This window comes from Stomoxys calcitrans, chromosome 4, assembly GCF_963082655.1.
Source record: "Stomoxys calcitrans chromosome 4, idStoCalc2.1, whole genome shotgun sequence".
In the NCBI taxonomy this organism is placed as follows: Eukaryota; Metazoa; Arthropoda; class Insecta; order Diptera; family Muscidae; genus Stomoxys; species Stomoxys calcitrans.
The window spans coordinates 90122925-90137061 of record NC_081555.1 but is presented as its reverse complement, the minus strand read 5'-3'; the positions used below and the strand labels follow the sequence as shown (position 1 = coordinate 90137061).

At 40.4% G+C, this 14137-nt stretch overlaps 2 protein-coding genes across 2 annotated transcripts in view; one reads left to right on the top strand and one right to left on the bottom strand.

The window, feature by feature from the left end:
• LOC106090699 (uncharacterized) overlaps positions 1-14137 on the bottom strand; it is a 69146-nt gene that overhangs the window by 22930 nt on the left and 32079 nt on the right. The gene's annotated exons all lie outside the window — the stretch shown is intronic.
• LOC106090708 (uncharacterized) lies at positions 2421-3145 on the top strand. Its single transcript, XM_013256989.2, has 2 exons — positions 2421-2518; positions 2585-3145. Exons 1-2 carry the CDS (start codon positions 2485-2487, stop codon positions 3025-3027), a joined length of 477 nt encoding a protein of 158 aa, XP_013112443.2. The 5' UTR covers positions 2421-2484; the 3' UTR covers positions 3028-3145.

The window sequence follows — 14137 nt, the reverse complement described above, 5'->3', positions numbered from 1 at the left end:
AATTTTGCTTTTATCGACTTAAGAACCTAAATCGGGAGATCGGTCAATATGGCAGCTATATCCAAATATAGTTCGGCTTGGCCCGTTCAAGAACTTATCCTGTTTATGTATTTCAAGCGGAATGACAAAATGAATACACCCCCTATCCAAAGGTCGTGATTTTTAATTCAATTCCGGAATCGGAGTCGAAACTAATTTCGACTTCGAAATCAAAGTGTAGCGAAAATTGTACTCCAAACCAGCAGATGCATCTCAAACATAGCATATGACAAACCCTCAGTACCTGCTGCCATTCATTCATCATTATTCTGCATTCGATAAAACAATTTGACGTTTTGCTTGATGATGAATTGAAATTTAACAATGATATCAAAAGCCATAAAGGTATCCTATGTACCAAAATCTTGACACTATTCCAAATATGATAGAAATGGGGTGAAAAAAGTTATATAAAGTTCAAACGGATTCTTTCTTCGCCAAATTTCAATTTATTCCCAAATATAATGTGTACTGTATACAAAAGGTTATATGGAGTAATAGGCAGACAGACAGACAATCAGTAAAAGATTCTAAGTCGATCAGTATACTCAATATAAGTTCAGTATTAATTCTATAAAGTCTATAAATTCTTGATCGTCTCGACATTCTGAGTCGATCTAGCCATGTCCGTCCGCCTATCGAATTTAGGATAACTGTCGAACGCGTAAAGCTAGCCGCTTGAAATTTTGCAAGGATACTTACTACTGATATTGTAGGTCGTTAAGGATTGCAAATGGGCTCAGATTTAGATATAGCTCCCATATAGCTCCCATATAAACTACATCTGTGCTAAGTACGGTTCTAATGCTGAAATTTTGCAGGACGTGTTTTGTTATGATATCCAACAACTGTGCCAACTATGGTTCAAATCGGTCCATACGTGATATAGCTGTCATATAAACCAATCATGGGTCTTGACTTCTTGAGCCTCTAGAGGGCGCAATTCTTATCCGATTTAAACGAAATTTTGCAAGAAGAATTTGTTAAGATATCCAACAACTGTGCAAAGGTAGGTTTAAATCGGTCAATAACCTGATATAGCTGCCATATAAGCCGATCTTGGGTCTGGACTTCTTGAGCCTCTAGAGGCCGCAATTCTTATCCGATTTTAATGAAATTTTGCACGAAGAATTTGTTAAGATATCCAACAACTGTGCCAAGTATGGTTCAATTCGGTCCATAACTTGATATAGCTGTCATATAAACCGATCTTGAGTCTTGACTTCTTGAGCCTCTAGAGGGCGCAATTCTTATCCGATTGGAATGAAATTTTGCACCAAGTGTTTCGCTATGACTTCCAATAACTGTACTAAATAAGTAAGATAAGATTTAAATCGGTCAATAACCTGATATAACTGCCATATAAACCGATCATGGTTCTTGACTTCGTCAGCCACTAGAGGCGCAATTCTTATCCGATTGGAATAAAATTTTTCGCGACGTGTTTCGCTATGACTTCCAATAACTGTGCTAAATAAGATTCAAATCGGTTAATAACCTGATATAGCTGCCATATAAACCGATCATGGTTCTTGACTTCGTCAGCCATTAGAGGGCGCAATTCTTATCCGATTTGAGTGAAATTTTGCACGAAGAATTTGATATGATATCCAACAATTGTGCCAAGTATGGTTCAAATCGGTCTATAACCTGATATAGCTGTCATATAAACCGATCTGGGGACTTGACTTCTTGAGCTTCTGAATTAAATTTTGTACGACGGATCCTCTCATGGCCTCGTATGTTACGTGTTTATTATGTTCTGAATCGGTCTATAGCCTCATACAGCTCCCATATAAGTTGACCTCTCTAGTTTACTTCTTCAGCCCCCAAAGAGCGCAAATCTTGTTCGAATTGGCTGACATTTTACGCTGACATATAATTTAATTGTGGTCCGAGCTGGACCATATCTTGATATCGCTCTAATAGCAGAGCAAATCTTTTCTTTTATCCTTTTTTTGCCTAAGAAGAGATGCCGAAAAAAGATTGGTGGAGGGTATATAAGATTCGGCCCGGCCGAACTTGGCACGCTTTTACTTATTTTTATTTGCCAAAATTAAATTTAAGCCTAAGTTTAAACAACGGATTATACAAAAGCTGAATATATCAAATATTTTTCGAAAATCAACTAAGAAACCTTGACTATTTCATAGAAGCATCTTTCCTTCGTAAGAAAAACGCTTCTTTATTGCGTATGTTAAAAAGAAAAACAAACATTACTTTCGAGAAATTGGTATAATTCCACATTAATATTCAAATTCAATGGATTTGACAAAAGCTGAATAAATAAACGTCTTTGAAGTATGTTTTCCGAAAAACTTTTAAATTCTACGAACAAAACGTGACTAAACACTTCATAACATCTTTTTCTCATTAACTAGGTCTTGGGCTTAAAAGGCTTTGTTATTTTTCGCATTGGCTCAGAAAAGTTTTGAAGGTAGCGAAATGTTGAACATCAAAGTCTTGCTAACAATCGGAGGTAAGTTTGACTACTTTCAAAGAAAAGTTGTTGATAATCCTTTTTTCTTGTTATTTTTTTTTATAGCACTTTTGCTTGCCAGTGTAAGCTTAACCTCGGCTGAAGACAGTGAGTGCACAGATTGCCGTGGCGATATTTTAAAGGAATCTGTTCAAGAATTATCCAACAAGAGCACTTGTTGGTTCAAACCAAACAATAATTATCTATTGAGATTTAAATATGCCTGTATAAGGGGTTGTTCCGGAGTTCTTGATGACCTCTATCAAAAAACCAATGAGGCCGCCAGCGATGAGTGCCGCCAAAACATTGAACTGCCCACCTGTGAGGAATCCGATGATTATTACGCAGTATCACAATGCAAATTGCAACAAATGACGGCTACAGCCCAAGCCTATAAGGACTTGGAACAATGTTCTGGCCAAGTCACCGACACCAGGGATGTCGATTTACTACTCAAAGTTATTGTGGGAACAATCGTTGGTTGGCATGTGGTGCATCCAGAATGTTAGTTTCTTTCCCGCAGCAATTGTCCTGTAGAAACTTTTGAATTGTTATAGTAAACTTAGATTTTTTGTGATATGGTTGAATAAATTATAAAAATATACAGATTTTTAGTTAATATCGAAATCTGAACCTGTTTTGATGAAATTCGGCATTAAAATTTGCTTAGCTTCGAAATGTAAAATTTGTTATCAAAATCCGTAGGTATTGTAGGAGTCGTAGAAGAAAGCGTTGTATGTTCTTTAAGAAGATCGGTTAATAAATGTGCTAACAAAAGCCCAAAAAGTGAAAATCGAGCGGTACATATATGGGGGAGCTTTAACTACATCTGAACTACGAATCTTTGTAATCTTCCAGTGATGCCAAAAGAAATAAGATAAACTTTTGTACTAAATTTTGTGAGAATTAACAATTGACCAACTGATTGCAGTACTGATTACAGTGAGGCTAATGGAGCTTTCTCTTGGCTTATGCGGTGGCTATGGACACTGTGTTATCCATGATACAGTACCCGATGTTCCGGGCAGTGTGGATTACACATTTCCTGAGCAGATTTTTGATAAATAAAAAACAAAGTAAAAACGTGTTAAGTTCGGCACGGCCGATTCCCACCACCAAGGATATAATAAACATCCTATTTTATTAAAACTCCACAATTATATTCGTAGTTCTATCTAAATAGGGACTGATATCGATCACATTTTATTCAGGTCCCAAAAACTCATATACAAGTAACAGTTTCAGCGAAATCAAGCAATAAATCCGGTTATAATGGGATTAAGACACTAAATTGCTGTCATATAGACTGATATGACAGCTATATCTATATTGTCTGATCTGGATCATTTTTGGATCGGATGTCGGAAGGCTTTCATCATCAACATCTCACTTTTTAAAATTTCAACGAAATCGGGTAATATATACAGCTTTTAAGGGCTTCGGACCCTTAACCGGCAGATCGGTCTATATGGCAGCTATATATAAATATAGTCGGATCTTAACTATGACAGACATGAACCAACTTTGGGGTGTGGTATTGAAAAGAATTAAGGATTTTGTAAGTAGCACGGAATTCCTAACTTAACATTATCTCTTTAGAGGTTGCTTTATAGTTTTTAGAGCGCACAACAAGCCGATTACTGGCTTAGGTGTATGTCCATAGTGGCATGGGGCGGATTAATAAATGCACCCTCTTTTCAACCTAACTTAACCTAAATATATTTGGCTAAGACTGTGGGAGGCTTAAAAATTGAGCGAAATCGGGTTATAAATAAAACTTTTATCGGCTCCAGACTCTTAATCGGCAGATCGGTCTATATAGAAGCCATATCTAAATACAGTCCGATCTGAAGCATACTAGGACCGGATGTCAGAGGCTTAAAATAACTCACGTTTCAAGTTTCAGCGCAATCGGGTTATAAATAAAGCTTTTATCGGTTACAGACCATTAATCTGTCTATATGGCAGCTATATCTAAATACAGTCCGATCTTAATCATATTTGTGTCGGATGTTGGTAGGCTTAAATCAACTTACTGTTTTAAATTTCGGCGCAATCGGGTGTTATGTAAAGCTTTAATGGGCTTTAAGCCCTTTATCGTCAGATAGGTCTATATAGCAGCTATATCCAAATAAGGCCCGATCTGCACCATATTAAAGGCGATTGTCGGGTGTCTTAAAAAACTCACTGTTTCAAATTTCAGCGCAATCGGACAATAAATAAAGCTTTTATATTAAAATCGGATGTAGAGAAGCTTAAAATAACTCACTGTTACATAAAGCTTTTATAAGTTTCAGACCCTTTATCGTCAGATCGGTCTATATCGCAGCTATATCCAAATATGGTCCGATTTTGCCTTTTCAAGAACTTAACCAGCGTGCATCAAAAAGACGTACCTGTGCCAAATTTCAGCTCAATATATAAATTTTTTAAGGCTGTAGAGTGATTACAACAGACGGATAGACAAACGGACATCGTTAGGTTAGGTTTAAGTGGCAGTCTGCCATCAGACTCACTTAGATGTTTTCGTACATTGTGCTACCACAGGAACAGAAGAAGGAAGATGCCTTCTAGTTCCTACCGTTGAATCACCCGTTGAATCGCTTTAAAAAGCCCAATAACTTGCGAATGTTCACATCCGCTAAATCAGACAGGTTCTCAAAGAAATGAGAACCTAAAGCGGAACTCCTTCTAACTGCTAGTGCACACACGCAGAAGATGTTCTATAGTCTCTTCTTCCTCGACGACCCTACAGCTTCTGCAAAAGTCGTTGCTGACAACCTTCAAGGTGTCAGCATGTTTTTGACCTGTCATAACGGTCACCATCTATCATTCGTTGCCCTTCGGGTCTAGTCCTTAGTTTACATGTCGCTAGGGGCATACCCACAGATTCCAGTGTCCCTGGAGTGTGTAAGGTAGTTCCTAGTCTCGCAATCTCATCCGCTTTACAATTCCCTGGGATATCTCTTTGGCCCTGCACCCAGAACAGGTGAATTTTGAATTGTTCAGCCATCTCGTTGAGAGATCTGCGATAGTCGATGGCGGTTTTTGTGTTCATAAATATGTTTTCCAGGGGTTTAATGGCTGCCTGGCTGTCGGAGAAGATTTTTATGCCAATCGCCGTAATGACTTTAAATCTTAGTCATTCCACCACTTCATTAATTGCAAGGATCTCTGCTTGATTCACACTGCAGTGGTCGGGTAACCTCTTCGATATGACCAGTTCTAGATTTTTAGAGTACACCACAATGCCCACCTGGTCGTTTCGTTTGGAACCATCCGTATAGAAGTCTATGTAACTTCTGTTACCAGGGATATCGTAGTTCCAATCGGTTCTATCAGGAATAGTGGTTCATTAATTTTTATCAAAAAGCGGCTAAGGATCCTTTGGATCCGTTTAATTATTGAGCAGTAGGTAGATTTTTGAAGCGCCATCCACCAGACCACAACACCATATAGCATAATAGGTCTGACAACTGCAGTTTATACCGCGGTCTAAATCCCCAACTTTTGCCAATGGCTCTCTTGCAGGTGTGTAGGGCAAGAGTGGCATATCTTGCCCTTCCCAAAATGTTGGATTTGAAGTTCAATTTCCTGTCCAGCAAAACACCCAGGTATTTTGCACTTTCTGTAAATGGAACATTCTCTCCACACAATGAGACAGCTTTCACTGTAGGCAACACGTATCTCCTGCTGAAAAGAACTACTCCTGCCTTGCACGGATTTATACCCAGACCATTTTCGGTAGCCCACTTGACGGCGAGAGAACCCTCTCTTCTATTCCTTGACAGCGAGAGAATCCTCTATGTAGGCGACTAGGTCGTGAAGGGCTGTTTCCGTGAATATGCCTTTACTATATGCATGCTGCTGCCGAGACAGGCGATCTCCAGGGATCTTTGCCCTGAGACATGTCTCTATCAACCTATCAAGGGTCTTCCGCATATAGGATGACAGACTAATAGGACGAAAATCTTCCGCCTTCGTGTGGTAGGGTTTTCTTGCTTACGGAATGAAAATGACCACCCCATAGGTATATATGACACCCTAAGCCAGGGAATCAGTCTACATCATCAGGGCCAAGCGACTTAAAGGAGTCGAAACTTCTTATCGCCCAAAGCAATTTCTGCTCAGACACAACTTCCCCAATAACCTCCGACGAATGCATATCAGTGACAACCTCTTCTGGCACCACGTTGTCCGTTGGAGAATTTCCCGGGAAATATGTATCAACGAGTAGTTCTAGTGTTTCCTTTCTAGACATTGTCCATACATTCTCTGTCTTCTGGATACACCCCCCGTACACATCTGAGAGGCCTCAGATGTATCCACGGAGCTGCAGGATTCTACCCAGGATTTATTCTGATCCTTTCTAAGTTCGCCCTAATATTTTCTTAGCCTTATAGATGTCCCAATCGTGTGGTGCTCTTGTGGCGATTTGCAGTCCTACCCTACATCCGGGGGACTTTTAGTACCGCCGATGCGGCCTTACAATGGTGGAGATTTATCTGTACAAACCGGACCATATTCAGGATTCAGAACTTCCTCCACTGCTGATTTAGCCACATCGTCTGACTCCACTAGGAGTTCATCCTCACAAGATTCGTTAGAACTTGTCATGATGAGCTTCCGTACGCATCCAGGGGCAGGTGAGAAAGCTGTGGAACCACTCTTCCTCAGGACACTGGGCACTTGCGGTGTGGACGATATCTCCTTAGATTCTTCACTAACTGCTGCTGTCGAAGTACTTTCTGTGACCCACCCACACAGGGCTTGTCGGGTCCCGTTTCGCTGCCATCCCCTCCTGTCTCGATTGTGGCAGGGGGATTTTCACTCTTCTGCAATCCGCCAAACTTTAACAATCTACCAATCTGCCAGTCGGTGATTGAAAGATTGGGATTACATTTCCTTAGTCTTCCAAGTATCGCTTCATGATCTGAGGGAATCCTTGGTATCCAAGCATGTACCATTGATCGAGAAGGAATATCTTCCTTCTTAACAAAATCTATGCTGCACCTGGCCAGATCTCACCAATCTTTTTTGGCGCACAACGATACATTTCAATTTAACGTGGATCGCCGAAGGCAATTAGTTTGTATCGGCCTCGATACCAACCTGCATCGTCACAAACTGGAGGAGACCCAGGAAATACCCCAAGGACATCGGAATATACTGATGACAGTCCATTGACTATCCCACTCCAATTTTACCTAGGTATTCTTCTCCATTGTGGACAACTGCCATCACCAAACTGTCCCTATCGACATTAGCAAAGGTTCTTGGATCCATCTTACTGTTGTTCGCCCCAGTTCTTTTAGGCATGGGATGCCCTCCAGTTGACCGCAGCCTTTTGGCTGACTGCGGTGCAGTTTCCGAATCTAGACGTGTAGTCTTTGGGGTAGCCTATGCAGCGAATTTCCGGACCCCATTTTATGGAATCTCTGTCGCTATCAGTGAGATTCTTAGGATCATTCGCACAAAGCCTCTCAATAAACCTGAGATGCGTCTTCTATTATTCCATTCTCTTAAAGAGAGTGTTGGTTTGCCGGGGAAGACCGATGGCCTAGGCAAATTATAGGCATGCGAAGAAGGAATAGGTTCGGCCTTGCCTTTAGACTCGAACCAGGTGTCTTCGTCAAAAGCCCCTGCTGACCAGTCGTCTGTCGGCTAGTGCAGCCTGGAGCAGCCGCTGCACCAGTCGAAATTTCTGTAGCAGACAAAATGCCACGGCCTGATACCACCACCGCAGCTGTTGGGTCTTTGTAGTTCATTCGTAGCCTACTCCCGGGCTCTTTAACTGCCGCTCCATTGGTAACAGACGCAGATCATCAACCGCCTAATGGATACCCCTATCGCAGCTATCCTTGAGTGACTTAAATTTTTCTTCCAAAAATAATGATCTATTACGAGTTACGGAAAATTCTTGCTTAGTGAAATGAATGTGGGAGCTCTATCAGGTTAAAAACCGATTTAGACCGTACTTGGCACAGTTGTTGGAAGTCATAACAAGTTGTTGGAAGTTATATGCAAAATTTCAGACAAATAGGATGAAAGTTAAGTCTCCCAGAGGCTCAAGAAGTCAAATCGGGAAATCGGTTATAGATCGATTTGAACCGTACTTGGCACAAATGTTGAAAGTCATAACGGAACGCAATGTGCAAAATTTCAGCCAAATCAGATAAAAATTGCGACTTACAGGGGCTCAAGAAGTCAAATCGGGAGATCGGTTTATATGACTGAAATTTTTACCGTGATATTTTTTATGACTTTTAGATACTATGAAAAGAACAGCTCATAACATTCGATAGCTCGGCATGGCTTCTTTAATAACCGATCACTTTATTTGTAAAAATCATTCCACAGGGGATGGTATATAAGGTTCGGCCCGGCCGAACCTAACTAGCTTTTAGTTGTTGATAATCGACATCACCATTTTCTAGACTTCATGTTTGATCTGCCTTCTTGTATGGCTTAATCTGCTGTAAAGCGTCTGAAGTAATTTCCCACCCAATTAAAATTGAAGAATCACTAGTGCTATCGAACTCACCAGTTGTGTTGTTTGTGAAAACCAAAATTATTTTTAAAGTTTCCATATGTGTGACTAGCAAAATATTTGTAGAGCATTGGAGCATGTCGGCTAATTTTATTTGTATCTACAGGCGAAACAATACAACAAAGAAAAATAAAAATTTGCTATAAAATCCCCTTTAAGCCGAACATAATTTTATTCCTTAACCGAATTTAAGAGTGTTGCAATTGAATCAAGAAAGAAAAAGAAAATGTTTAAAATTTGTTCATTATTATGTTGTAAGTTGAATTCACTTTGGGTATATAAAAGATTTCAATCTTAAGGGTGATCATATTTCAGTTCTTGTTTTTGCCGGCTTCAATGTGGCATGGGCCGATAAGGGCGGAAAATGTGCCGGATGTCTTGGTCCCAAACTAGTGAAATTGACTAAAAAAATGCACACCGAAGAAAACTGTTGGTTCAGTCCCGAACACCACTATATGGTCAAGTTTAAGGATCAAATGATGAGCATTCTTTATGAGGAATTTGATAAACTCTACAAGTCGGCCATCGAGGAGGTCTCCGATGAATGCAAACGCACTGTCGATTTGCAGCCTTGTAAAATTATTACCGACGAAGTGCATCAAGATGATCAAGCCGTCTGTTATATTGAGAACAGCAAGGCCTATGCATTTGCCTTCAACGACATGGAGGCGTGCAGCAAACATGCACTGAGCGAAACCCAATCGAAATTACTTTACATGCTCATGGATGGTATACTCAGTGGTTGGCATAAAATTCACACATCTTGTTAAGGGCACAATGAAATCATTTTATATTTTTTTTTCTTAATTTTAATAAAATGCAAGAAAAGCAAAATTTGTTGTTTTTTGAGGTAAGGCGATGGGAAAATGGATAGGAGCAGGTCATACCATCGCATTACAATCAAGGCAACAATAGGAAACCCGGTTGGATTAGAAGAGTTTTCCTAAGGGATACCTGAGATGACACTTGAGGTTAAATGGGAGACATTCTGCCAGAGGCACAGTCTTGGATTGAAGGAACTCTAGTATTGCCATCCGGGAGATTATGCTATATAGTTGGATCGAAGCTAGACGACAGAGTGGGCCTGAGGTTTTACATTAAGAACCCAGGGACTGAGATCTGTTTTCGACTGCCTGACCATAATACGAACCTAGCACTGTAGAACAGCGAAACGGTCGGTAGAACGGCGACAATCATATGGGGAGATACGGATTGTAGGAAAACGAGGCTATTACTGGAAGGAAGTAAGAAGGAAATCAGTATAGATTTCAGTATCATAACAGGATACATAGGATTACGACCTCACTTATACAAGATCAATGCGACAAGTTATATTATGTGTTGGGTATGCGGGGAAGATGATGAGACGTTGGAGCATTTCCTTTGTCATTGCCCAGCTTTCGCGTCTAACAGATACAGACACTTGGGTGGAGACACCATAACAGATATGAACCAACTTAGGGGCGTAGCATGGGAAACAATTAAGGATTTTGTAAGTAGCACGGAATTTCTAACTTAGATTTTCCTTTTTGTAGGTTACTTTTTTTTAGTATGTCGAGCCCACAACAAGCCGATTATTGGCTAAGGTGTATGTCTATAGTTGCATGGAAGTGGATTAATATCCGCACCCCCATTTCAACCTAACCTAACCTAAATGCGAATTTTTTTCGGTAAAAACTTTCGAAAGCTGTTTTGGAGCCGTGAGTACAAAAAGTACGTTTAAACCATCAATGCCTAAAAATTCATATTCCGCATTTTATGTGGTTCACACAGTGGATGTCAAATTCGCCAAATGCCAATCCGATGGACCTTTCTTTTTGTGCTTTTTTTGCTCTTCTTTGCGCTTCACCAATGATGGTATGTGCCAAATTGTTTGAATGACTTTTTCAAATGTATAAGAGCTATATAAATTTATAGATATATCAATGCATTTCATTTTGCATTTCAGGCAAGTCGAGTAAAAATTGTTCAAAATGGGATATCGGTAAGATATCCCACAGTTGTTGGAAGTCGTGTCAAAATGACAAGTGCAAAATTTCAGCCAAATCGTATTAGACTTACGCCCTCCAGAAACTCAAGAAGTCAAATCGAGAGTACGATTTATATGGCAGCTATATCAAAATTGTACTGAGCTCCTTCTTACTTTCTTTCATTGATAGCGTCGTCTTCTCATGATCCGGATCTTCCCGTAGGATTTTCGTCGTCCTACCGATCGTTTCGCGTTCGTCGCCCACGCCCTACACTCGAACTGTGTCAACCGAAGGGCTTCGGGTTAACCAAGTAAATTAACGGCAGTTATTTGGCTTTAACTATCAAATAGCCTGCTCTTTCATTCCCACTTACTCCGCTATGGCCCGATATGCTTACAACGCACATTGTGCTATCCTCAGAGAAGGCGTTGATCTCCTTCCTACACTTCAATTCTGATCGTAATCTTACCGTACTGGTTTTTTTATTGCTCTGATGGTCAGTTTACTGTCCGTGAACATGTTCACACTTGACGCTCTTACGTTAAATCTGCACCACCTCACGCGTTCCGTGATCACCTGGATCTCTTCCTGCAGAAACGTATTATGGTCAGGCATTCGGAAACTGGCCTAAGTAAGTAAGTTCCCAATATATACCCCCATGCCACTCGGTCCTACTCCCTCCGTGTAGCATTAACTTTCAGATGGCAATACCAGGTTCCGTCAATCCATGTGCCGCTGGCAGCAGTGCCTCTCACTCGACTTCAAGTGTCGTCCGAAGTATCCGATCGGAAACTTCTTCCATTCCTTCTAAGTTTCCTATCGTCACCGCTACTATTCCACGATGGTATGCCTTGCTGCTATCCAATTCCATTCTCGCATCGACTTTAGTCTCCTAGCCGCAGAGGCTATCTCACACTTAATCTATATGTCTATGGGTCGGATATCCAGAATAGTCTCGATGGTCGCGGTTCTCATCACCAAAATAATATGTTTCTTGAACCTGTTGTTTTATCCTTAAGTTACAGTTTTGCTCCATTGCAGTCCACCAAACTTCTGAAGCATAAGTAAATCATGGTCTAATCTCGCTCCTGTAGAGACTGACCCACTGACTCTCATCTCGGATTCTGGTCCCATTTTGAGCCTTCTGGGTAAGCTCCTGAATGTGATACTTCCAATTCAGTTTCTTATCCAAGATCGCACGTAAGTATTTGAACTTGTCGTCTATCTTGTAAATAGGAGAATTCATTCATCTCGGGATTAACATTGAGACCCTTAAGTCTAGCACAGTCGTATGCCATCTCCAAGACCCTTTCAGCCCTTCTGCATAGCTGATTCGGATCTGTCCTCCTTAGAAGTATTAAAACATCCTCTGGTTAGCAGGTTGGTTCAAATCCCTCCTCAGTCAGTCTCCATAATAGGTTATTTATGGTGGTCAACCATAGTAGTAGCAATGAAATATGCCCCAGCGGCGTGCCCTGTGCTTCTTTCTCCCTTATCTCTATGTATAGGGACCTACAATTTATCTTGCACTTGCTTAGCGTATGGTTTATCCAGTCTCTAAGGACCAGGTCCACCCGGGACTGGTACAAGAATTGGATCAGTGCGTTGTACAAAATTTTGGCAAGATTGGCCAATAAATGCGCTTGCAGTGGGTTTTTGAGTGAAAATCGGGCGATATACATATATGACAGCTACATGTTATTCTAGACCGATTTCTATGAAATTCACCAGTTATATTAAGAGTCTCAAGAAAATTCCTCCTGCCAAATTTCGAGGGAATCGGTTAACAAATTAGCACTTTATTGGAATATTTCTCAAAATCGGACGAACATATGTATGGGAGCTATATAATCTGAACCGATTTCAAGCGAACTTCTCAGATATTGTGGTAGTCAACGAGGATGTGTTTCCAAAAATTTTGGGAAGATTGGTCAATAAATGCGCTTGCTGTGACTCTAGAAGTTAAAATCGGGCGAGATATATATATATATATATATGGTAGCTATATCTAAATCTGAACCGATTTCTTTGAAATTTGAAATTTGCATTTATTACTCGATCTTCTCAAAACTTTTGCACTCCGCTTTTTTCAGCATATTCCACAAAACGTGCTGATTTTGGTCGATATCAATTCAGATTTGGATATAGCTCAATATATGTTCGTCCGATTTGGACGCATTACTCACATGTGAGTAATGCGCAACTCTCCTAGACGAGTATTTTATTATGGTGGTTTGAACCCAAATTGCGGCTAGAGCGCTAGCTCGATGTGGTCTTGCATTGCAGCCGGGTGCCGTGGCCCATAGATGGGAAGGAGTTTAGATAGTACTTCGCCCCTAACCAAGGGGGTTAACACGTCCAAACAACGTGGGATCGAATTAGTATCTACGCATAGTTCTGGCTATGTGTGGGGGCGTTGGTAGACGCATTGTATTCTCCCGGGATTAAAAGCCCTGCATAAAAAACCGCTGGCAATGACATAAATAATATGTTTCTTAAAGCTATAATCCTTTCACACAAATGAATGGAAAATGTTTTCCTGCTCAGTTGTTGCTCACAAGTTGGGGATATATGTGTAAACCGAGCCTTTGCCTTTCGCACCACGTTGCGGGTTTGTTTCAAAAATATTTAAATAATCAAATTAATTTTCCATAATTTATATACCCTCCACCATAGGATTGGGGTATACTAATTTCGTCATTCTGTTTGTAACTCCTCAAAATATTCGTCTAAGACCCCATAAAGATTATATATTTTTGATCGTCATGACATTTTAAGTTGAACTAGCCATGTCCGTCCGTCTGTCTGTCGAAAGCATTCTAACTTTCGAAGGAGTAAAGCTAGGCGCTTGAAAATTTGCACAAATACTTCTTATTAGTGTAGGTCGGTTGGGTCCACGTTTTGATATAGCTGCATTTTATAAACCGACTGTCATATAAACCGACCTGGGGTCTTGACTTCTTGAGCCGCTAGAGGGCACAATTCTTATACGATTTGGCTGAAATTTTGCATGAGTTGTTTTATTATGACTTTTAACGACTGTGCTGAGTATGATTGAAATCGGTCTATAACCTGATATAGCTGTCATATAAACCTATC

What these genes read in the sequence shown, in the direction of transcription:
- LOC106090708 (XM_013256989.2), top strand. Translation starts at nt 2,485, where the DNA reads ATGTTGAACATCAAAGTCTTGCTAACAATCGGAG. An exon ending in AGTCTTGCTAACAATCGGAG is followed by an intron (nt 2,519 to 2,584) that starts GTAAGTTTGACT and finishes TTTTTTTTATAG; the next exon opens with CACTTTTGCTTGCCAGTGTA.